The 23549-nt window shown below is 39.6% G+C and overlaps 1 protein-coding gene across 3 annotated transcripts in view; it reads right to left on the reverse strand.

The window, feature by feature from the left end:
- Positions 1-1365: 1365 nt before the first annotated feature.
- The window catches only part of SMOC2 (SPARC related modular calcium binding 2), a 149872-nt gene continuing 127688 nt past the window's right edge, over positions 1366-23549 (reverse strand). For 2 of the 3 annotated variants that reach the window (XM_052806064.1, XM_052806067.1), the window contains exons 10-13: positions 9589-9691; positions 8396-8670; positions 5812-5855; positions 1366-3013 (exon numbers count right to left, since the gene is read on the reverse strand). In XM_052806064.1, the coding sequence (XP_052662024.1) occupies positions 2990-3013; positions 5812-5855; positions 8396-8670; positions 9589-9691 (446 nt within the window). In that variant the 3' untranslated portion in view covers positions 1366-2989. The remainder of the gene's footprint in view (positions 3014-5811; positions 5856-8395; positions 8671-9588; positions 9692-23549) is intronic. The other variant, XM_052806066.1, reaches the window with a different exon arrangement.

Raw genomic sequence — 23549 nt, forward strand, 5'->3', positions numbered from 1 at the left:
AAGTTGGCCTACTTCTAGGGCTGGGAACAAGATGAGAAAGTTAACCGAAGTGTTGACAAAACATGGAACATTTCTCACTGTGTGGCTTGCTGACTAATGGACGTTGCAACAGGCTGGACAAATCATTGAACACATACACATTTTTAAAACTTAATAGTCTTCTACTTACAACTTTATAAAAGCTCTAAATAAATCTGTTCAGCAATAGCTGGAACTAGAACAAATATTGGTCAATGAGAAGCAGAATATAAGTTGTGCTTTCAATAAGAACAGAATTAAAATTGAAACTAAATTGTTGCACATGGGATAGGAAAAAAACTGCAACTAATTAATTACTGTGGAACTAAATAAACACTGGTACCGTAGCGTGAGCCTAAGGGCCTATCTACATGGATTCCTTTTTGGTATCAAGGCCGTGCCTGGTTACAGCTGGAAGGGCCAAGATTTATCTGAGTTTAAGTAACCTGTGGGTATATGGGAGATACAGGAACCCAAGGTGAATTTAGCAGGCTTTCAAGTGTGTTCCAGTCAGGGATCTGGACTCTAACTAGAACTATGAGAACTCAGTACTGCTTATAACCAAGTGGTGTAATGGCTGGATATTGAAATGAACTGTAAATGTGACGACACAGAAATACGTACAAAGATGAAATACCTCATGTTTCAATCATTGCACAGTCATTAAATGACTCTATGTTGTAGAAGTCTTTGGATACCTAAGAGAATGCCTATAGCATTTATTTGTGTTTTGGTAAGTGTTTAAGGCTCCTCATTACATAATCAAGTGACTAGTCCAAATTTGCCTCCCCACATACCCTCCCAGTTTAAATAGGCTGCCATTTCAAACCACGGACATGGCAAAATATTTGATTGCCTACATTTATATTGTTGCCAAAGGTCACAGTGATGGAATTAGATGCTTCTTACAAAATGTTGCTATTAACCATATTGTGCCTACCTAAGCAGGTGCTGAGTATTCTCAGGGTTTGCCTCTCCCCATTATTTCCAGTCAGATTGAAAGTTGCCCAGCAGCTCACAGTCACACCGAGGGGAAAAGGTGTGACCTCTACCTATGCCACATTGCACTTTGCTGAGAAGAGGCAAGAGACCAAGCTGAAGCTATATGGAGTTAGTAGCAACAAAGGATCTGGCCTCAAAATCACTACTTTAAGAATGCAGTGGTATGAATAAGGCATGAACCAACTCAGAAGAGAATTCATAAAGGAGCAAGGGAAGAAAAGAAGATGGACACAATGTGAGGTCACAAGGTTTCTTGTAAACTCAACGCAGTGGTGAAGTCACCGCTGTGTGTACCCATTTCCAAACATGGCTGTCTGTGTTGCAGAAGAGAAACCACCAGCATAGTTTGATAACATACTGATCTTTAATCTTTAATAAAGAAGATTAAATTCAAAGTTTAACAGCATAAAAGAATAACAATTAATTTTTAAAACAAAAATACAAGATAACACACAGCTGCATCTTGGTTCCTCCTGCTGCCAAAGCTTAGAGTATGTGATTTCTGGGGTACAACTCCACTGCATACAGTGTTTCCTATCACTTCAGCATATGTTGAAATTGAAATGAAACATTTTTATTTGCAAAAAAGCTTTTCCAGGTACAAGCTCAAGCCAGGGTGCTATTATGATTAGCTAGTCACATGTCAGTTCCCACACGTTATTTAAACAAACCAGAATGAAATCACTGCTTGTTGCAACATTCCTGCCTTTCCCTGTCAGCTCCTAGATGCCAGCAGTCCCTCTACCACTGCATCGATCAACCCAGCTGCTTGTAACTCACAGTTGTTCAAGAGCTGAACCTCTTTTACTTGGGTCCCCTGCTCTAAATTCACATCCGCAAGTTCTTATTCCCTTCACACACACATACGAAAAAGCACTGGGGGCAAAAATGACAGAGAAGGTATGAAAACTTGTGAGAACTTCTTTCAGACAGCGAGGAAAAAGCCTCAGGCAGGGCCGATGCGAGCAGCCCCTCCTGACAGTGATGTTCATAATTTGTTCAGCTTTACCTCCAGCAGAGCCTGAAGCAAACCAAAGAGGTGATGGGGGCAGCCAGGGTGAGGGGAGGCAAAAGCTCAACAAGGTGTTTAGCCTCCCCTGTCTCTTTGTAGTTAGATTTGCAATTCTGACCCATACAAACTCTGCTCCTGCTTTGCACTGACCACAGCAACATGCTTTCAGACCCAGGCTGAACCAGACTGGGGCGACGTTACAATCCACCTTACTCCTTGTTGGTTTGCTGTATTAATAACCCAAGTGAAAACAAACAGGGGAAAAAATCCTACCAAAATTTATAATGGAAGGCACCTCAAAAATGGATAAAAGGATACATTTTTCTACAAGTATCCCAACTGCAGAATAACTGTTTTCAATCCATTAGTGGTTGAATTCTCATTGCATGACCTTTGGAAAGCATAATAATAACAATAAAAACAAAATGAAATAAAATATTGCCACCAATGAAAAATCTGTTCAGTTAAAAACTGCAAAACCAAGTCAACAGCAATTTACGCACTTCCCTCAGTCCTGCAAACCTGAAACATCCAACACTGCTTGGACACAATTGAGAATACAGTAGACTTTTCAGCATAACTCTACTTAAATGACAGTATTGATTAAGAAAAACAAGGCATACTATTGAAACCAAAATACATAGAATCAGGTTTCTATGCTACTGTTCGCCAAAAAGCTATTTTTAAAAAAATGGTTTAAATGCAAACTTTTACATCTCCAACACGTTTTACATATTTCAGACAACAAAAGAATACACATACATTGTATGTGATAATTTTTCAAAACTAGCCATTACATTTTCACAGATTAAAAAAAAGTCTGTTTAAATATTTCATTTCTACAAAGTGAATTTACATTTTTAAGTACAAAGTGCAAATACTACAGTTGTTTTTATTGCCTTTTGGTGAGGAAATCTCCCACATGTCAAAGAGATCTGCCTTGGATCAGTAAGCTGTTCACCCTTGCTTCTTAGAAACTTGCTGAAAGAAAGTTGGAAAACTTTGCGTTATTAATGATGTTTTCAAGTAATCAATTATAAACATTTATCTCTATTTTTCAGCAGTGTCCACATGCCACTATCAGAACAAGAGTTCTGCACAAATATAGATTGGGAATAAAAAAAGCCCTGCCCTGTAGTCCTTCATGGCATCTACGAACAAGGGTATGAGCAACATCTTTACTATTTCTTACCTATAGCCTCTTTAAATCTATACCTGTCAAACACACAGTACTAGCAACTGCCTGGGCAAGTCCCTGGTGCAATATACCTTTCTATGGCATGTGATGTATAAGGAACAGGCTGCTGGCCAAAGTCTTATGAACGATCTATAGTTTCCTTGTAAACTTTTTGCTAGGCTGCGAAAGACCCTCTGGGTCTCATTGACAGCGCGTGTGCATGTATATGTATGTGTGTTGGACAGGGTGGAGCTGAGCAAGGGAAATATACCTGGCTACTCCCCCAGTTCTGTCCGGTCCATCACGTATTTGACCTCTTAGCCCAACCACAGCTGAGACTGAGTTAGCATATTGGTGTATGTATCTATATCTGCTGTCTTTCAGTAAGCTTGTACGTGCGCGTACACGTACAGATGTGCACGTATGTAAAAAAAACTTCAGAAATACAGCCCTAAGCACATGTAAACGTATATATAACTGAACTGCTGCAATAAACTAGTAGAAAACAAGCTCTTGAGTGTCCATCTCCTGAGCAGTGCAAATCTGATCACTCCTTCTTAGGTGGGTGGTATACTTTGAGCGGCTCCTACCCAGCCCAGTTGCTTTTCAATAACTTCCTTTCAAGTGAAAACTTTTGTGAGGAAAGCCACCTTCTGCATTTGCAGCCTTGTATTGTTCAAGTATGAAACTGGCAACAGATGGTATGCTGAGGCAGCCTTAATTCGAGGCTATCATTTGTCAGCAACAGCTTTTAAAATAATTGGTGCTGAGTCAGCAAAAATATTGGACAAAATTAAAAACCATAGACACTCTAGGACACTTTTATTATGGATTCTGCAAGTCAGGATCAAATTACAAGAAAGGGGAGAGGGCTTGTCATGCTTCAAGTGTAGTGCACGTGTGCCAGTAATTGCCATTATATAATTAAAATAACCCCTTTGAATGTTTTTGAGTTCCGACAGGATAATTGTTTTCAGGCTGCCTTGTTTAAAGCATAAGTGATTTGTGGGGGGAATTTGAAAAGTTAAGACCACAAACATTTGTTTAAACAAACAGAAACTTATCACATCCCTCTAGCTGTGAGAATATTTTATATTCCATCAAAGGTATGTAGGAGGTCTCTGGTAGAACCCACAACCAATGTTGAGCTTGCCTTAGGAAGTGTGAACCTAACATCAAACAAATCGGAGATAAAGCAAGGAACAAACTGACTAGCAACAATGAGAGGAAGATTTCTCTTGGCTTGTGGGGAGGTTCACCCTGGGTTCACTTTTTAACAAATTAATCTAGCTTTCTGATAGATGGGAAGACATTACCCATGACTACGGTTTTGGGATGATTTTAGCCAAATTCCTGTTTGCCCAGCTGCAGGGTTACCTGAGCTGTTCTTATAATATGTTTATATGAATATTTTTAAAAACAATTCATCATTGACTGGTGCTTTTGTGGGCATTAATCATTTAATTCCTCTAACTGATACAAAACTGAGGCAAGAATGGTATGAAGAGAATTCTTTACTAGACCATCCAAATAACTGGCAGCCTCACAAGTCCGTCTTCAGACCCATGCAAAAGTGATAGGAAGTTGTGCCCATGTTGTCCAGGAAACTGAATCTTTAGGATTAATGATTATAAAAGTAGACACACATAAATGAGAAACCCTTTTTTAACCTTTTTTCCTGAGCTTCCACTTAAGTCCCTCCTTTTCAATGTGTACCTTTCCTTGATGTAAAAACTCTGCTTTTGTGCTTTTTGTAGCTCTGAATGCCCTGAGTAGCCAAAACTCCATGAATGACATATGCTGGTGTTATTCAGAAAAACAAAATCAAGTCTTTGCAGAAAATGGATGCAAAAACAAATCACAGATTATGTTCTCAGGGCACTTGACATTTTATTTGCTACAATCATTCTGCAGACCTGACCAATTTTAGTTTTAACATACATCAGCAGACTGATGCAAATCCTAGTTCTCCAGCATAATTTTGCTCAGCCAGCAAAGGCTTTTGAAAGTGACAGCTCTTTTCTCTACACTAAGATTTTGAAAGGTGTTTAAAGTCACCACATAATAATTCAGTGGGGTTTGTGAAATGTGTAGATTTTCATAGGGCATGGAAAATGCACGGCTTTGTTCACAAAGAGTCATTTCAATCCATGTAATTTTGTGTCTGTAGTGTGACACACAGGAAAGTTAACGGAATTCAGTTAAAGCAAAAGGTAAATGAAGATAAAGCAGTGCACATTTAAAAGTGTATGGGAATGCTGTCATTCAGGAAAGCAGAAGACTCGTATGAGGGCTCGGTTGCACTCATCTAATTATCACTAACCTATATGCCAATTTACACTTTACCAGGAACACCCACATGCAGGCCTAATTCACTTTGCGTTTATGCACATTTACACTGCGCCTGTAGCTGACTGATTCAGCTTTCCTTAGAAAGAACTTAAGTCAAGATTTGTTCATCGGGATGCTGCTCTACATTTTCCCGGCAAGTCTGCAGAATGGCAGATGAATGCAGTTTGAAGCTGCAGTGATAACTGCTAAAACCCCCAGAAGTTCAACTGGGCAAGGCAGGAATGGAGATCTTGCTCTCCTCAGTACTCACCTGCCTGCTGGATGAAGTGCTCTCAGTGTTGGTTTTAGGAGCCGCTAAAGGAGGGAAAAGAAAACATTATAAATATGGTTCGCAAGTTATACGTAGCATCCCCAGGAACTGAAGCCCTCATTCTGAAAAGGTATTTTGTAGAGCAGGGTAACTGCACAGCTTTCAATAAATGAGATAAAATATTTCAGATCTTTCACCGAAACATCTACTTTTTTCTTTCCTCAATACAGGTGTGGCTTCTTTCATGGAGTTATATGAAAGTTGAATGACAGCATTTCTTGCCAGTTATTATGTGACATCTGCTTAGGACAGATTGCATCTAGTCAGTATCGAGCATTTCAAACTTATTAAATCTTTAGTAACAAATATAGCCTATTATCCTGGTGGGAAAGAAGCATGGACAAGCAGACTGTCTGGAAAGCATTCACTTTGCTTAAGGATATTGCACAGGAACAGCTCTACGAGCCAAAGACATTGTTCACATTTAAACTGTAAAACAAGAAGATTATCGCTGGTTTTTAAGTTTCTTCATGGTAAAGTCCAAGACAGTGCTCTACGCGGGGAAAAAAACCCAGCTACATGACTCTGCTGGCCCACTCAACCTCATGAGCAAACCTGGAATGCTAGGGAGAAACTCGCTGTCTTGGTTTTCTATGTCAGTTTGCTAGGCAGTTCAGCTGTACTGGGACAAAGGGGAACAAAACTGGACCTTGAAGGATACTGCAGCTACTAGTATGCCCCTGAGAAAGGACATTTTGCAGCTCTCTGGCTTTTATATTGCTTCAAATGGTTCTCACAAGACACCTGGGACTCCCACAGAATGATACAGAGCTGCTGCCGCCTTATCTCAGCTCCCACCTCAGGTGACGGTGTCTCACCTATTCCTAGAAATACAACTCTAGCTGTAGTGAAGTGGCGATTGATTTCTTTTCTGCAAGTGAAAGGATTGTCAGAAAGGAAATTTCAATTATCAAGCAGGAGAAACAAAACAGAATGCTGATATTCCAACAAAAGCAATTTTTACTGTCTTCTCTTTAAAAGTATGTATTTCTAGGAAAGCAAATAATTATTTGGTTTAGAATTTTTTTCCAACTGGATGCCATTACTTTTTCGATGCAAAAGTTCTGAGGTATTTTTTCCTTCCAAAAATTAATGTTCTCGTTATTGACTACATTTTTTTTGGAGAAGCTCTGTTAAAAATCTCCAGTTATGGTGAACATAATTTTTACTTTAGCTAAAGCTGTGTGTGATCTTCATATAATTTCATGCATCTTACAACTTCTTCTTCCAAAACAGGCAATTTATCCTAATCTTTGTTTTTTCACTGGAATGGCCACAGGAAAAACTGGGTTTTGCTTTGAGTCTTGCTATAGCTTTCCTTTACACCCAGGGGCAATGATTTTGGACCCCAAATTCATCTACAGTAAGAGACCAAGGAGTGCCAGCTACAGCAGGACAGAAGTGTCTTGAATCAGATGTTAACATATGAAGTGACCATAATGGCCTCCACTTTAAAACACTAGGCTGCTGAATGGTGTAGATGAAAAAGAAGCTGTTTCTTTTCAGTTTCCGCGTTTATGGCATAAAGATAACAACAGTCATCCACCTTCATATACTCATTCTTTACCTCTGTCACCTAAGTGAAAATTGCAAGGTATTATTATTAGGCCCACAAAAAAACCCACAGGAAAAAAATCCTGGATTTGATGTATTTGTTTTGAGAGGTCTGTTTCTGTGAGCCATAGACAATTTACTTTAGTAGTACAATGTACAGCTATTCTGTCTTTCTGCAGTATTCCCTTTCTAGACTTGAATACAACCAATTTTGTGGAAAACATTTTATTTCTGACTGGATTTCCCACTTGACTTGCTTTTCATTTCCTATGACACCTTTGTTTTACTGCCCTGGCTTCATTTTAAGGTCCCAGACAAACAGAACAATTTGCCTATGTTCATGTTCTACAACTTCTTACAGCATGGGGATCTACTGTTGTTTAAAAATATTTTTTTTTTAATTCTTCCTCATTTTCAGGAATTGTGTGGTTGAACTCTGTAGAGACCATTACACACTGCAGTTAGTTGTTCCCCTTTCTACCAGTTTGGCAGCAAGGTAAGGTGGCTGTGTACCAGCAGTTGTTCCACCTGTTTGGCAGATGACTACATTCCTCACTGTATCTCTAAACCTCATTTGAGAAATGAGAGGTCATTAGAAAGCTCAACAATGTGCTTCCTTCCCAGCAGGAATCCAAAAAGCACAGGTGTGATACTTCCACTCATTCAGGACATAGGACTGTAATAACATTAAACTGGCTTTTTGATGACTCTTTATGTTATCGTATCCTCTTAGGTTTCCTACTGTAATACATTTAATGGTCAGAATCAATGGGAAGTTTTTGATTCTGTTGGAGCAAAGTGATGATTTGCCTACACAGAAGCAGTTTTCCTGCCATCTGCCCTAAGCTACAGCTGCATTAGCTACAGACAGGTGTATTCTTTTATTTTCTATACTTCTGGCATATACAAATATCAGACTTCATCAGATTTGAAGAATCTGGTGAAAAAGATAGTTAGAAAAGATTCTTACTATGGCGTTTCTTTGTTTCTGCTTTACCTTCTTCTTTTGTCACTCCCAAGCAGCCCATTAATTCTTGAACTGACAAGGACTTATCGTTGTTCACATCACAGTATTCCACAAACTTCTTCACACATTTTTTGGGTTTTGATTTCTTTCTTAGGAATCTCTTAAATGGCTTGATTTCTTTCTTGCCAATATCACCACTGGAATTTTTATCTAGCTGTTTGAAATACCAGTGGACCACTCTCTCCTCCAGAGTATGATTTGGATCAGGCTCTGAAACCCTGAAACAGAAAACAAGAGTTTAATCTTAATTCTGATACATAAACCTCAGTTTATACCTTTATCTCAGAATAGTTAAATCACTGTCAGATGCTTTGTTACATAAACCTCCCTGCTTTTGGACACTAGCTTCTTGTAGTGAATCCCTCTTTTTTCACTTTTGCCAACTGTATCCTAAACTTTACACTAAGGGCTGGAATCTGCTCTTAGTTAACTCTCCGAAACTCTAGTGAGGTCAGCATCATACTCAGAAAACAGTGCTTTCCCCTTTCATTTCCTGAAACAGAGAAAAGTGAAGAGAGAAATAAAAGAGAATAAAACAGTTTCATAGATGGCAGACACATTAAAACGTGTAATATACCCAACCCAAGTAGGTCAACAGTCAGCATTGCCAAATACCTAGGCTCCAATTACAACCCATGATGGATGCTCTTAGAGATAAAACACCTAAATGTATTGAATTACAGGGTAGGTTATAACAATAAATGCCACCTCCTCTTCAGAAGGTAAGCACCTGATCTGCAGACACCCAAAGTTTGACAGCACTTAGGCATTTTTAATTCTACCTGTGACTGTTGATAGCATTGGTTTGTTTTACAAGCAACTAGGCAAAATATGAATCAGGAAGGTAGCACACATTCATCAAGTAAAGCCCGAAAGGAGAACAAAGACTGAGACACAGTTGCACCAGCAGCTACAGATAAACTCTAAGCTGTGCTGTTGCTGAGAATTCCGCTATCAATGCCTCTCTGTTTAGTGGATATAGTCCACTGTGGTAACTTTGAAGTAAACTCTCCTAGATAGATTCTTAGAAATTTACCCTTTGTAAAGGCAGAAGAAAAATTACTTCTCAAAACCCTCAATCATTCATTCATCACTGCCAGACACACAAAGACACACAAAACGGATCTGAAACCCACCGGCTAGAAGACAATGATGGATCAGAGACTGCGTGCACCATATCCGTGGACAATGCATCCAAAACACTAGTCAGGAACTCATTCTTCTTGGCCCCAGGACAACCTAGAAAACCAGATTTTTTCTTTTCTTTTTTCCTCTTTTCACAACATCTAAACTCCAATGATAGTTCAAACTTAGAGATCAATGTGACTCCCTGTACACAAATTCCCATAAATTGTGGACAAGCTCATAACATAATTCAAAGACAAACGTCTAAATTCAGGTACGTATCTGCAACATAAAGCAGGAATAGAAAAACATCCTTTTGAACTCAAGCAAGTGGGAATCTGTTTTGCATACCATGGGTCCCCTTCTTTCAATTTTGGCTGTTGTTTTTCCCTCTTTAAGATATTTTTTCCATGGGTGTCACATTTGAAAAGAACAGCTTTGAAACAACAGATGTTTGTACGTGACACAGACCATTTGAAACACGGACTAGAAGCCCATAGCACACCACTTCTTTCAGATTTCCACTTTTGCTCCTCTGAACTACCATTGGCTTTCTCAACACACATTCTCTCAGTGCAGTGGTTTTCCTCTCTGTAAAGTAACAGTCAACTCCTTGCCTTTTTCACTTTTCTCTTGGACAGGGGTTAACTCCCGCTATACAGCACCCAACCCAATGGGATGCTGTTAGTCGGTACTTTGGTTCATACTGTGGGATCCTATGGTGATGCTAGATCATCCTCATAGTTACATTCCCTATGCCACGGAGTTGTCTGAAAGAAACTGACAGCACGTTTCAGACCCATAATACATCAGATAAATATATACTGAAAGATTGACTCCTAGAGCAGTGCAGCTGGAACAGATAAATTCATCTGACAAGCGCATGGATGTTGACACATGGAGGTTTGCTTATACAATACACCTGCTTCCTCTCCTCTTCCCTAGAGCCCTGAGCCAAACACCAGGTCTTCCCCTAGCCCTGTAATAGCAGAGTTCAACTCTAGGATGATCCACGAGCAGTGACATAGAGATGATAAGCTTGAAGCCAGAGCCCGCAGCAGGACTTACACAGACAATTCTGTGCTGGAGGCCTGCTTACCCACAGTTCTGTTCGTAAGTGAAAAAGGGAAATGCTTTGAAGTGTTGTGGAAAAAGGAAGATTAGTCAATCAGTGGGGATTCGTTGTTTCATTACACTTCTTAGTGACCTCTGGAGCAGGCAGTAGGATTATCTGAGCCTGAAAAGCCTCATCTTGCCCAGCAAATTATTTTTTAATACATCCCATGTTGATCCAAGGAAATGAACCTGTGTTATATTAGCCCTTAGCTGTGTTGCAGTAAGAATAGCTCAGCTATTATGTATAGCAGCAGCACCCACTACATATTATTGTCTAACACATTCATGTAGTTATGAGTTCCCTGTCTCTTATGTGCTTGCCTTCGGCACCAGGGACATTTTATTTCAGTAACTGTGAAAGGAGTATAACAGGAATTCACTGAAGCAAGTTTCACTGCACTAAAAGTACACATCTGAAACCAGTTGTCACTCTCCGAGATATGTTCCTCTTCCCTTAGCCTTTAACCAGTTGTTTTTTCCTGCTACAACTGGAAAAAAAAAGAAAAAAAGAAAGAAAAAAAACCCCAACCCAACAGCTATGGCTATAATCCTAAATTTGAGTTCCGTGAGACAAGCACTTGAGCCTTCTCTGTAAGGCACAGAAATGAGAAGGGTGGCAAGAGATTAACAGGGAAGGACAAAATACAATACCGACAGGTTCCTGGCAGCATTCCATGCATAATTTAAAAGTATATTCTCTAGAGCACAGAGCTTGCTGGTAAGTAAGGCTCAGACACTGGGACTGTGGACGTAAATCGTGCATTGAGATTTAAATGAACCCACAGAACTTTGCGAGTCACAAAAGCACATTTGCCCAGAGATGAGCAGGCAGAGCCCAAGCAGTTCCCATGCAGAAGGCATATCCAGCTGTGTTAGCGTGGCAGCCTGCCTGAATCACACTGCAAAGTCTCTGAGCAACCTACTGAGCTCAGCACTACATCTTGCTAGCAAGGGTACTTGGCCTGCGGACCAGAGCTGGTTCTCTTCAAAGGACAGGCAGAAAGAGGTCTGTCCAAGCCTCTCCATGTAGACCTGTCTTGAATGATACAAGCTTTATCTATTTCATGCTGGGGTTGTGTTACTGTCATCAGGCAGAAGCCTGAATCCTGCTCCAAACATGAGTTGTGAATTGATACAGGGCTCGTGGAAAATGCAGACAATAATGCCTCAGCGTATAACAACGCAGTGCAATTTGGAGACAAGGCAATTTGACTTTTTTTCTTTCTCTGTCCTTTTTTGGATATATAATAATGTTAATATCCAATTTTATTTAGGAGCTCCACCTGAATTTTTCATGTTAGTTATGAGTGTATTCCTGAAACATCTGGAAGAAACAAAAATGTATGTTTTAGGTAGTTTCCACTGCTGTCCAGGGAGCTGCTGAGTGTACATATGCTACAGATGTAGACATCAAAATCATGACTTAGCTTGCTATTTATGAGATACAGCTAGGTAGGGGAAAGTATCAACTTCTAAATTCACAAGAAATCACGGGGAAAAAATTCCATAGTTTAAAGCCTGTCTCCAACAATTTTCCCTAAGATTCAGAAAGGTTTCTAAATGTGTATTGCATAAAGTTGCAATAGCAGCTAACAGCAACAGAAATCTTCTCATAGAAAAGAAATCTCGCTGTTAAAACAAATACAATCGGCTGCTGTGAAACATTCTAAATTATAACTCTACTACTTAACGTAAAATGACACCCCACAAAATCCTCACCAGTTAAATACAGAGAAAATATTCAGTTTCTCCCAATTATAATTTTTGCTGATGTGTGGGCAATCACACAGCAATTTACCTTACAGTGAAATCTCTGTTCTTTGCAGGTGTTATTAACTCAGAATAATTCTCTGGAGGCTTCACGCTGAGCTTTAATTTGCAACAAACTTGTAGGTGAAATGGCAAGACTGGGGGAGCTTTAGCTTGATTGTAATGAATAATTCACTCTTACAGGACTAAATGCAGAAAGGGAAAGACTAGTCTCTTATGGGAGCCTTATGCTTCTCACTATGGTTTATGTGCTTCAGTTTCTTCTTCTGCAGCTGCTTGTCCTGTGTGGATTTGACAGCTTACATAAATAATAATTTGTTGTTAAAGGGTTGAAGTTGAAACCACATGGAGTTAACCTACAGGTTCAGAGACGTAACATGGAGTTGAGTGTTTGCTTTAAGGATAGTTTTACCCAGAGTAAACCTTAGACCAACAAATACATACCACAAATGATGGGAATATACAAACACCTCATTTCAGCTATAATATAAAGGTAATCAAAGAATCGTCATTATACATTATATATCTCATACGTACACGTCTCTCTATAAATGCATCTACCTTTAGTACTGAGGAGGGATTTTTGGAGTTAAATCTGTGGGGCAGTTGTCTATAAACCTTCTAAAACATGCATCCAAGTGCCTTGGAGCTCCCTGCTTGGTTGATACTAATCTACTACTGTCAATCTTGGAAGATTATCTTTTATAGCACATCTGAAGTCACGGCTAGAAAAGTATTTTGCTCATTTCTGTAAAAATGCGAATACAATAGACAAGATTAATCACTTTAAATGGGAGTTTACATTAATCTTCCTGCAAGAGAGGGAACTGTCTTGAGTCAGTCACTCAAGTAATTAAAGGCATGACAACTTCCAACTAGCAAATCTAAAGCTTCTTTTTCATTCCCTATTTGGTAGCATGAACGTCAACCCTAGCAGTGCACTCAAATACAATGACCACTGAAATACCTCTGAAGATTATAAATAAGTTTTGATCTGCCAAAGATGAGAATGATCAGAACTATTCATGTTTCTTTTGCAGCTTTGACTTCACTGAAATATAGCAGGATACAGAAGAAAATGATTTAACAAAGTTTGTCGGTGCTACTGGTTATCCTGGGAGAGCAGAAAATACAAGTAAAGTATTTTTTCTTGGACTTTTATTCTATACACACATATATGTCCAGTTCATGAGTTCATTTCTGTTGATCCATATAAATCACAAGTTTGTGTTTGTCTAGATGTACTGAGGGCCCTCCTCATTTTTTGGAGGACATCATGAGCTCTTCCTAAGCCCCATTACAGCAAAAAAGCCTTCAAAAGATGGGAACTGAAATTTGTAACTCTGCTGGAGCCTAAAAATCATGGCTTCAACAGTCAGTGGTTTTATGTCTCATTGCAGTTTTTCCCTTACCGCACCTCCCAGTAACCTCTCACAAACAGTAATTATCTACCTCTTAGTCTGTATCCTAGAGGTATTGAGGACATTATCATGTCTCCTTGTTAACATCCCTCAGGTATTACCCTTTTTTTTTCTTTTTTCTCTCAAATATTCTTACCAATTAAAAGAATTAAGTTAAACTTAGAGCCAAATTCTCTTTTATCTGTGCTTACCCAAATTTCAGAAATAATAAAGTAGAACAGAACAGATGTTAGCTGGAGGGGAGCTACAGATCCATTGCTTTGTAGCTCCAGATCTCTATGTCTTACAGGGAAGAAGTATTATTTCTGGAGAAGGGCATGAAGCAGATTTCAGTTCTCCACATATATTTAACTTTATTTTTGTTACTATTTTAAAATGACCTTTCTGTTCTCATTTCAGGGGGGAAAAACAAAAGAGTTAACAAAGGATGCTCTCTCAAGGCCCTACCCTTCAATCCCAGGCATTCATATCATACCAAAGTGCATTGAGGGGGATTTGTTGAACTTGAGCCTGCTGAAATGAGGGGTCTCACCCATAACAGTTATTTAAGCTCAGTATAAAGAAACCCATTCAAAAGGCATTCATCCCAACTACCTTAGACTTTTTCTTAGAATAGGCTAGGATCTCCCTTAAAATGTATCTTCTTCCTCATTAACTGCTGAGGAAGCCCAGACAGCGAACTTACATTCCCAGGTGGTGTAAAAATGCTTGTGATGAATTCTGTATGTATCTGTTTTGTAAGTTCATTTAGGCTTAGACTACTCTGTTATTCTTCGGGTAAATGTGATGGAAAGAAGGGATAATGTTCATAGCAGAAACACATACGATGTTATAAACAGTTTTCTCAGGCAACTGAGCGGCAAAGGCTGGGGCATTTGTTGATAGGAAAAGCAGTTCATTACATTTATTTCAGTTCTTGCAATATTATTGTTAAACAAGAAAAGGAGAATCAGAACATCACAGCATAACACAGACAATGCGAAATGACTAACTTTTGATTGTCGCTTTTTCGTTTGGTTTTTCCTCCATGAGAGTTTGAAAGGCTTTTGAGAAGCGAGTTTCTTGCTGCTAACAGGTCAGAGATGTCACTGTGTGAGCAGGCAGGGATGAACCAGCGAGAACACTGTAACCCTCTCAGATGCCATCCAAAACTCAAAGCAGAACGTGAGAAGGTCTGTAGACCTTATTTGCCTTTTTAAAACATTCTCTTGTAGACTCTTACCTCCCTAGTTTTGACTGGGAACAGGAAAAAGGTCTGAAACTCAGATGACAAGGGGCTCTTGCTCCTTTGCTGCCTAACTGGACACAAGGCAGCTGATGTTTTTATTAGGTAGTCATTGCTTACACAACATCTACCCCAGTTTTGGAGGCCAAAGACGTTTCAGTATGTTGAGAAGAATCTGAAATTCTGAGCATTTAGGTTCAGCCTGTGCCAATGCAAACTCCTAACCTTCAGAGGCTTGTCACGTTCTGTTTAACGTGACCTGCAGTATAGCCATGTGGGTCCAGCTCCAGTGTAAGAAACACAATGTATCTGACTGAAGTGTAACAGGAACACAAGTCAATCAGCCCACTGATTAGGACACAGAGAGAAGAGTTTCAGGATTAGAAAGGGGCCCCAAAAAAAGTCCAGAAGAGAAAAGCAACTGGATCCAATTTTCAAAAGGTTATACTTCTGCTTTACATACTATATTTCATGACTGCCTGTCCCTGAGATATACAGCTGGTACTTCTAACTGCAGTAACACTTTCAACCATAGCTTATTAAATTGAAATATTCTGGAATCCAGTTTTGTATAGTATGGCAGGCATCTGAATCTCCACATTATCACTTTGAGAGTCTTAACAATTAACAACCAATATTACTTAGGGAGTCAAAATGCAGTCCTTTTTAGTAGACATTTATTACTTCCAATTCACTTGTATTTTCATCATGCTGTTATGTTTCCTCTCAGGAGATGGGTATGAAATAACCGTATTTAATTACCTCCATTTAAATATCCATTAAAAAGGAAAAGCTATTACAAAAAATGTATGTTGTTACAATTATGGAAGTGACCTCAGAAATAAGGTGCATAATTCTGGTCTCCTGCTGGAAAAATTGAACTATGGGGAATTACTTAGTGGGGATGTTTTTTACATTACTTAATTAATCTAAGCAGCCCGCTCCTTGGAAACGTGCATGAAAAACAGTCTTTTCTACAAACTGATGTTGATTTTAACCTTTCTGGATATGTCTTACTGAGACTTTTACCATTGGAGACAACAGCTGAAAATCCCAAAAGCATCCACTCTCAGCTAAAGCCACAAAAAAGCTCTCTATCCAGATACTAAGAACCAGCGGTCATTAAAGCAAAAAGATGAGGGAAATTCAGAGCTGAGTTAGAAACTGTCAGCCCAGCAGCACACATTTATATAAGAGCTATTTTCAAAGAGGATCTGCCCACAGAGTGGTACCAGGTTTTCAGAAAGAAGAGCAGAACCTTCATGCCAGTCTGTGGTTCTTACTCTGCCGTAACATGGGATGGATGGAGGTGTAAGGCCAGCACTCCTAAAGACACCTTTCAGTCCCTCAAAGAGTGATATATACCTGATGGATTTTTTCAAATGCACCTTTGAAACGCTGCGTGTTTCAATTTGTTTTTTAAATCCAAGTGTAGATGGTACACAGCAACCCTGACCTGTGGCGCATAAATGGGGAGTCCCACAGATGCAGTGACTTGGTGTCTCTCTCTCCTGGAAATGAAAGCAGTGGCAGAACCACCAATTACAAAGCTAAGTCACTGCTACGAGGGCACAAAGCATATTGTTGGATGGTGTAGGATGAGCTGGAAAAGGCGATGGGAAGGCAGGAGCAGAAAGGAGGCAGAAGATCTAGCTACATTGCAAGCAGTCAGGTGAAGTATTAGAATCTTTACCCATGCTTTACTTTGCTTATACAGATACCTACAAGTACTGAATTTGAATTAGGAGACAAATTTTCATCAATGTTATCTGATTATTTTTTCTCCCTCCCTCCCATAACTGGCAAAAGAAAGATTTAGAAATTGGATTTCCAGCACAGAGGGGAGCTGGGAAGAGGGGTGGCAGGCATGGCTATTTCTTGGAACATTAACTATATACTGAATTTTAACTCAGAATTAGTTTTTACAGAAGTGATTAAAAGAGGTTTATAAAATGGAAATCCTGGAAGTAAGTGAACTGAAACAAGAGTCAGCAAGAACCACGAAAGCATTACTTGAACACTATGGAATGAACCAGTCCTTGGAAACCTGGCATCACAAAAATCTCCCTCTGTCTCTATATATGTAGTATTTAATTTGGGACTGGCAGTTGTGTTACCTTCCTGGACACTTTCCATTAAACATGACAGATTTCCTCTGCAAATACCATTTCAATCTCACTGGCTAATCCTTTGCTAAATAAAAGAGCTGTAAAATTACTAATACAAAAGCATAAATAAAGCCTTACAATTGCTCAGTATGAAACTTTTACAAGGTATGATATTATGCAAGAATGAAACGCCCTTAGTTCCTGCTGAAGGAAGTGGGCATACTATGACTGTCTGAAGACTCAGGCCTTAATAATTAGACACTATTCATTTAATTTAAAAATGAAGGTCCATTTCTAATTCAGCATTATCCAGCTCACTTCTCCAGGGTTGACAGAGAGAGATCTCTGTAGCTACAGCAGGTTTCAAACCAAGATTCTTTGCAAATTGACCTCTATTTGGAACGGATCTCCCCAGCCAAATATAACACTGTGTACTTCATTAAATCATAATAAACTAATGTTCAAGTAATGATGAGCTTGACTTCATCTAAAAAAAACCAGGGCAATTCAGAGTTAATCATGCCACCCTTAATCTGCAACTTACAGTAAGCACTGAGGAAATGAACACACAGCACTTGGTAGCAAAGATCCTGCAATGACAGCAGCACAATGGAGTAAATTAAAGATGGAAATGAATGCAATTATGGTTCTAAAGTGTCTGGCAGCAAGGATGCAATGCAGCTGACTTCACATAAAACAGTTTACAGCATGCGGTTTGATTACAAAGTGCCTTGGGTCATTTTAGAGAGGGGCAATCCAATTCCATGATAGCACTCCATTATGGATTGTGAGGATGGTTTCCTCACTGGACCACTACACTGTATGCTAGTTTCATCACGTACAGCATGATCTGATTCCCTCGTGTGCTGCATGTCCTGCATTAGGTCAGGAACCCAGCTAGGAATATCCTGCAGCCATGCCAAGGCCTGGATTTCCTTGTATTTGTGCAGAAGCCCACCCTGTCAACTCCACAGAGGTTGTGGAGGTTAATGCTAATCGGGTTGCTCAGTCAGTCACTTGGTATTAACAGGTAATATCCGATAGGGCTGAGGAGAGAGGCTATTGAAAAGTGAAAGCCATCTCAGGCTTCTTGACCATGGGACTTGAGAGGAAAGAGAGAGAGAGAAATACCCTGTCATACCCCTCCAGCAGTCAGGCTTGGTCTGCAAAAAACCCATGACCCCATTTTATACCCAGGTTGATGGGACATGGACTGCTGCAAGACTGAGCATGTGTACACAACTACAGGAGCACGTGTGTCCTGTTTCTGAAGCAGGCCATGAAATTATCTGCTGCTGCGTAAATGGAGTAAGATGGAAACAAAACATCACGTTATATCTTTGTGCCCTGGGCATTGCAGGGGATAGGGGAAAATAGAATCTGAATGTACAACAGCAGCATCCCAAATGCTCATACCCAGGAAAACTGAGTCCCTCCTGTGCGTGTATAACAACCTGATTTGCAGCCATGCATTTTGCTTGCCTCTTGGTGAATGGAACTGAAATAATGACTCTGATTATAATTTCTACACCCCACATTTCCATTCTAACTCTCCTGTGAATACTTCTTTGGTATAAATATGCATACTTTAATGTTGATTTAGTAAACAGCAGTCATTTTCCATCTCAAGTGAATGAATGTAAAGCACTCATTCAAAATTAGAGGTCCATGCTCCATACTTGGAGATACCCAACACTGCAAGTTCTAACAGACACAGACTTTCAGTCCACGAACTTCATATGACTGGAGTAAACTAAGTCCTCTGCAGATGGCTATAAAAGGGTTCACATGCTAGATTGTCAAAAATCAATAGGTGGTCTACTGCTGGATAAAATCAGAAGGCAGAAGAGAAGGTAATAAGAAAAAAGATCCTTAAACCTTTAAAAATGCCTGGGATTAGATTAAGAAATTCAATATGTGTGTGTGGATTACAAGGACAAGATAAACAGTTAAAACCCATCCATTTCTGTCAACTGATATAAGCACATTCACAGAGGGTTTTGCAGCAGGGTTCATGTGTGCCATCACAAGGACCAAACCTTAAGCCAGAACAATTTCTTTGTGGGAAGAAGAAGGACATGAATATATGGTAAGGGTAGCGAAAGGAGGAGACAAGCATGGAAATTAGAGAGAACCAGGTAGAAAGCCAGGGGAGAGAAGACAGGCATGGAAACCAGGGGGGAAAAAAGCTCCTTGAAGTTTCAAGCAAACTCACACGGACCGCCTGTGCTCTGACACAGACACCTCTGACAGCACTGACACTGACAGAATATTAATCTTCCTCCCCCATTCTCCTCCAAACAAAACTGTAGTTCACTGAGATAGCTCTGGCGTTCATATGAGTAGGCTTCTGGTGGTTTTGTTTGCTCTGCTTCTGCCAAAGCCATGTGGATAACATGGCTGAATCTCTGCATCTTTAGCTGCATTTTCAGAGACAGAGGGTTTTTATATCTTCCTATTGCTTCTGGCGCTCTCGGTATGTGACCACGAAGTAGTTCTCTCTAGGGCTGGCCAGGAAACAACAATTCCATCATGTGGAAAGTGTCAGGATTGGGTAATTTAGATTTTACTCTGGTGCAGAATGAGCTTTTTTTTCCCCCTTTTTTTTTTAAGAACAAAACACCCCATCCCATCTTGGCCAAATAGCTTGGTGATGAGGGCACGCAGCTGAGATGGGGGAGACTGAGGTTCAACTCCCTGATCCAAACCAGACAGAGCAGGGAGTTGAAACCTGGCTTGCTGTTATCCCAGCGGAGTACCCTAATCTCTGACACTAAAGAGTCAGGTTCAATTCCCCGCTCTGTCTGGTTTGGATCAGGGAGTTGAACCTAGGTCCTTTCCTCTTCAAGTGAGTGCTCTAATCATCGAGCTATTGTGTGTCCACAGAAGGGTTCCTTTTGTTGTGAGCAAACTCTTCAGAACAAAGAGAGTGTCAGAAACCACTTCTATTGCTACATTAAAACATTTTCTTCAGAAAAATAACAATAGCGTCAGACTGGACAGCATGTTCTTTAAGTTAGGGCTGAATCCCCAGCGCAGGAAAATGCAACCAACATCTTCCAAAAAGGCTGGCAAGTAGGTCAACAGAGTGCTCTCGCTAGATAAAATGAATACATGAGCTTCAAGAAAAGCATGGGCTTCAGTGCTTTGCTGGATGAAGGCCACTGCACTTTGCACACCAAAGAGCTGAATTCCCAGTAAATAAGTTTTTTGCCTTGCCTGTGTGGGACTAAAGGCTTTCTGCCTTACCAAACAACAGACTTGTGGGAACTGATGATTAAGCAGCACTTTATCATTCTGCCATACTATAAGCCACTGTTTAAATTTTTTTTCAGCAGTGCATATACACAAGAGAAGCCTGTTGTTTGATATAGGAACTCATTAAGGCTGTTGGATTTTAATTTCTAACTTTAAATGCATTCTATTTAAAATTGAGTATTTAACTTGTCTATTATTCAAGATAGATGTTTCACTCAGCAGACATAAAGAGGGTAGACAATACAACTTCCAGTGGGATAAAGTTGAATTCAGAGCACAGTGGAAAAAATAGGGGAGCTGGAGGGACTCAAACATTCAGACATCATGGGAAAGAGCAAAAAAAAGGAAAGATCATTCATAGGGGCAACAAAAGGCATAGGGTACTCCACTGGTTCTATCTCAATTTGATAGTTATTTTTCCATTCACAACACAGAGTACAAGCTTCATTTCAGTTGCCTTTTTTCTTTTAATGTAAAAGGTTTTGTTCAATTGTCTAAATTCTAAATGGAAAGGGAACTTGGGGTTCTCACACAGTACCTTCAAAAATATCACCAAACTTTATGCTTGATGACATGACTTAGTAAAGCACCTAGGATTGTCTGTAATATTAAGTGTATCGGGTTGTTCTGATGCCTGTGATCTGCTGGAGCAGAATCAATATGATCTATGAATTTCATGGATGTATAAAGATAGAAACATGTATCCAGAAAAGGGGAGAGGATGGGAGTTCCAAATTCAAGTTTTACAACAATTTTGCAGACACCTTTAGTTTTTCTGTTTTCTGTTTTTCCTGCATGAAAAGGATCACTTTTCATCTCTCAAGCATTTGAGAGATTCCATTAATGCCACTGATGTGTTTTGAAATGGTTACCAGGAAACACTGCAAAAGAATATAACTGCCTAGCTATCACAGCATGTTTTAAGAATAAATTCCTCTACTTTTATGACAGGCATTTATCTGTAGTCTCCACTGAAAATATAATGAGTATAGAATGTCCTCACTTTATCTGTCCTGTGTTACAGCGTTCTGCTTTATCTGTAAACAGAGATAAATCACAAAGGCGGCAGCTGGGGGGTAGAGGGGTTGGGGAATGAATCTTTTGCTGTTGAAGAAAGGAATTCAAATTTTGGTTTGGTTACAAGCAAATTAACCAAATTAATTCCTACTTGTCTCCAAATTACAAATGTTACTAAGGGAAAGTGCTGAAGCTAAACATCTGAAAGAAAAAAAAAATCTGTGAGGGGAAACCTGACTTGAGCCTATATACAGGGTATTAACCCTTACTTTAATATAAAATACATTTGTAAATAAATACTTCAAAAAAAAAAGTATTTCTCCATTAGGACTGAAAACAGGCCCACTTATGAGTGCCATCTGAGATATAGGGCATACAAGGTACCACTTTCTTTCTGCACAGTTGAACAATTTTTTAAATTCATTGTAGAAAGAGGGAAAACTTCAGCATCGAGACATTCACTGTATCCCATAATGAGCTCACTTTCTGTATATCAGCCATATCTTCCTGAATTAAGAAAATGGCATAACATTACAGTTAGATTAAGATCCAGTGGGTCTAATGTGGTGGTTTTTTCACCCTCTCTCCAGGAGACCAGGTTTGATTTGGAATGAGGAGTCCAGGTTTAAAAGACTCATTCAGGTAATAGTTTTGTCGTAAGAAATGCATGCCTCTCCTCTCACATAAACCAGAGTTTTCTGACCTGCTTCCCAGGCTAACTTTCCTTTGGCGGATTCTAAAGAATCAGAGCAGTGTGTATCTGTTCGCATTCCTTCTTCCCCCCCAGCCTTCCAAATGAAGCGACTATCAAGGGAAGCCTGCCCGCAAGATACCCCACAGCCAGATATGAACGAGAGCTAGCAACAACAAAGCATTCACCCGAATGCTTAGCTAGGTCTCCAAGCTTAAAGCTCAAGCAGCTGAGGAATTTAGCAAAACAAGGTTTCACTGTAGAATAAACCATACAGTTCTTACTCTCCCAGAAGAGTCCTGCTTTCCCAAATAACCCTAGTTTCACCAAGCCACCTGCCTATGTCAGGGAAATTAATGAACTTCAAAAGTAAAAACAACTCGTGATGAACAGTGAGCCCTGTTTTTCTAAACATCGGAAATGCCAGCACCACAGCAGTGTGCCTTCTTTTTTACCAAGCCATACAGGGAGCTGTAAATTAAAGCCTGATTCCTGGACCTTACATGTCCAGCCACTGCACAGCACATTAATCTCTTTCCTTGATTCAGCTGCCAACTTTGCAATAAGGTTGTGTGATGCATGCCTTGAACCACGAGCTTGGCTCCAAGAGAACTGTGCACCCTGTTAATACAGGGGTCAAAGTACCTGTCTTAAGAAATCCAGTTTTTATAGGAACTTCAAATGAGTGATTTTTTGTAATCCCTATTAGATTAAAATTTTCCTATTGACAAACACATCTAGTGAAAAAAATGCTACGTATAAATGCTGCACAGCTCATAGAATCAATGAAATGGGCTTGTAAACACGTGAGACACAGATGTTGTGGCTCTGTTTGCCTTGATGTTTTTAATCAAGAAGCAAGAACAAGGGACAAAGAAACACAGCAGACAAAGGATGAAATCAGCATTGTGTCAAAGAAAGTGGACAGTCAAAACAGCGAACATGATTTCAAACAGCTCATAACAGATTGGCATTTTAGTGTTTGCAAAAAACTAAACTTAGCTCAGCTTGCAATAGGAAAGCATTAGAGTTTCACGAAAAAAATAGTAAAAATTAAAGTAATTCAGGAAAAAAGTCATCTTTTTTTTTTATAAAAGAGACCAGCTCCCTTTGATTCAGTAGGAACCAGACTAAGTTCAGTCAGAGAAACATACTTGCTTTCAAAATCTGACACTGGGATTGTATATCTAATATTAATTATTTTTATCCATGACTTTGGTTCAAATCAATATGGCAGTGTCAATGACATCTAGAGCATGAACTCTCTGTAGGTGCTGTTTACGTAGTTTAGATAATCCCAACCTCTACAGTCCAGCTGGTGTTCTAATTATGCTGAAGTATGCTTTGCACAAGCAGATAGGAAAAC

Source organism: Harpia harpyja, chromosome 13, assembly GCF_026419915.1.
Source record: "Harpia harpyja isolate bHarHar1 chromosome 13, bHarHar1 primary haplotype, whole genome shotgun sequence".
Taxonomy (NCBI): Eukaryota; Metazoa; Chordata; class Aves; order Accipitriformes; family Accipitridae; genus Harpia; species Harpia harpyja.